This window comes from Gobio gobio (assembly GCF_949357685.1).
Source record: "Gobio gobio genome assembly, chromosome: 5".
Lineage (NCBI taxonomy): Eukaryota > Metazoa > Chordata > Actinopteri > Cypriniformes > Gobionidae > Gobio > Gobio gobio.
Genome location: NC_137101.1, coordinates 1,753,643 through 1,755,727, shown reverse-complemented (window position 1 = coordinate 1,755,727; position 2,085 = coordinate 1,753,643). Strand labels below are relative to the sequence as shown.

Below are 2,085 nucleotides of genomic sequence, written 5' to 3'. Positions count from 1 at the left end.
CAAGTCTTAACGCCAGGGAATCCCTTCAAATAAGAACGTTTTTAGAATATTATGAGGAATGTCAGTTCACATTTAATTACTTGTTTGTAAATGTGTAGTTTCACCTTTTCACCATTTAGCCTCAACGAATGAGCTGTCACCCTAAAACACCACATTATGAGTTTCGACTGATTTATGAATAATATCACGTCCTCACTCGATATTAAAAGTGGATCAATGGAAGAATTTGCTTGTAGTCCGAGTGTGTGTGTGTGTGTGTGTGTGTGTGTGTGTGTGTGTGTGTGTGTGTGTGTGTGTGTGTAAAGATAATAAGCATATGTTTCCATATACAGAGACTTTCATGCGTGCAATAAGCGCCTATGCAAACAATTCTGAGTCTTTTTGCGATATTTATGCATACACACTGATATAAACATGCTCCTCTATGCATCAAACAAGCCAAGAGTTCAGTTGTACATCGTTTATTCTCATGTACTCATGTTTTACAAACATTAAAACATTTCGCTTTTGTACAAAATATAAACTATGCAAGAGAAAAACAATATTACAAAGTGTCCATCTCATGCCGAGGAATGACTAACAGTTTGATTCATAACTAAAGTGGCCAAATAGTATAGATGAGAATCCACCTGACAAACCCAAAAGACCCATTTAATAAAAATGAAAGCGTGATGAGCTTTAGTTTGGATCAGAATGTCCCGTCCAGCAGATTAAGCGCCGGAACATCTGCCTTCATGTCGCTCTACAGGCTCAGCAATGCAACAAACTGGAAGTTTTCTTGTGGGAAAGGGGAGCCAGGTGCCTTTTGAAATCCTCCATCTGTCCGGGGCTAAACATCCTCCGGAGTGCGTGAACAGAACGCGTGGACATCCGTGTGTTTTGGAGGTGGAGGTGGCAGAACTGGCCCCGAGGAAACGTGTGAAGGTGCGGCGATGATGATGCTCTGGATCGGCCTCAGCAGCAGCGGAGCATGAGGCTGCTTGCCATGGCGACGAGCACGTAGAGCGCGCCGGCCTGCGTCTGGACGCCGGAACCGGTGGGAGAGGTGGTCGTGTTCGCCGAGCCGTACGTGTTCGTCGCCATGGTGTCGTTGGCGTTAACCGTCTGATTGGCCGCCAGCGCGGTGGAGTTGCCCGGGGAGGATGTGCTCTGAGACATAACCTGAGGAGGGAGAGAAAGCGCAGAATGCATGAGGCCATTATCACAAGAGTGCATGCAAACGAGACGGCGCGCAATTACGCACGACACTTCAGCTATGCAAAACACCTCCAACACATGCATTTGCATCCTCAAAGCTCAGCGGGACGGATTCTTTGTGGCAAATCACGCGCATCTGCATGTTGCATACAATGCATCAGCTCCGGTGAGCCTTTTAAACTTTACGCAAAGCACATGCGTAAAGACGAGAAACCATCTTGGAAATATAGAAGTATATTTAAGATGCGCGTGTGTATTCAAGTGCACATGAACGCGCATGTCTCTCACGGTCCAGTCAATCTGAGATAAACTCGAGTTGAGAGAGAGAGAGAGAAAGTTTCGGGGTCTCACGCGGGGAAACACACGGATCGGGTTTCCGAGACACAGAACAGTCTCTGAGAAACTCAAGCCTCGGGACAGACATCGATACACTTTGAATGATTCATCCTCCAAAAAACCTCAAGCGCGGTGGTCCGGGTCTTAACAAAACGTCCCTTTCTCCAAATGGAAAGCCTGCGCGCGCACCAGCATTTACTGCGTTTTCTTCTACTAACACCACTTTTTTTTATTCCTAGTTCAATGACGCTTTGGCACTATATGTGTTGAAAATTGCAGCTCGTTATGCATGATTATCTTGACATGATTCCTAAACATCTAAAGCGTAATTTGACTTTCCATCCTACACACATTTCATTTTAACATTAGCCTGTGTGTATAAAGCAAACAGAAATGCTGGTTTGAAATGCGTGCTCGTGACAGGTGAGCTCATACCTGAGTGATGAAGCAGAAAGCGCAGAAGATTACTCCAGCGGGAGCCATTCTGGTGATGAAGATGATGGTGATGGTGGTGAGGAGTGAAGATGATGTGAGAGACGCAGGTGTGTTCAT

The 2,085-nt window shown here is 45.7% G+C and overlaps 1 protein-coding gene across 1 annotated transcript; it reads right to left on the bottom strand.

Moving 5' to 3' along the window:
• Positions 1-447: 447 nt before the first annotated feature.
• LOC307127236 (uncharacterized protein) lies at positions 448-2,085 on the bottom strand (the record flags this gene model as incomplete). The annotated part of the gene is made up of 2 exons (XM_079818357.1): positions 448-1,161; positions 1,969-2,085. The coding sequence occupies 2 exons, from the start codon at positions 2,083-2,085 to the stop codon at positions 955-957; spliced, it is 324 nt and encodes a 107-aa protein (XP_079674483.1). The 3' UTR covers positions 448-954.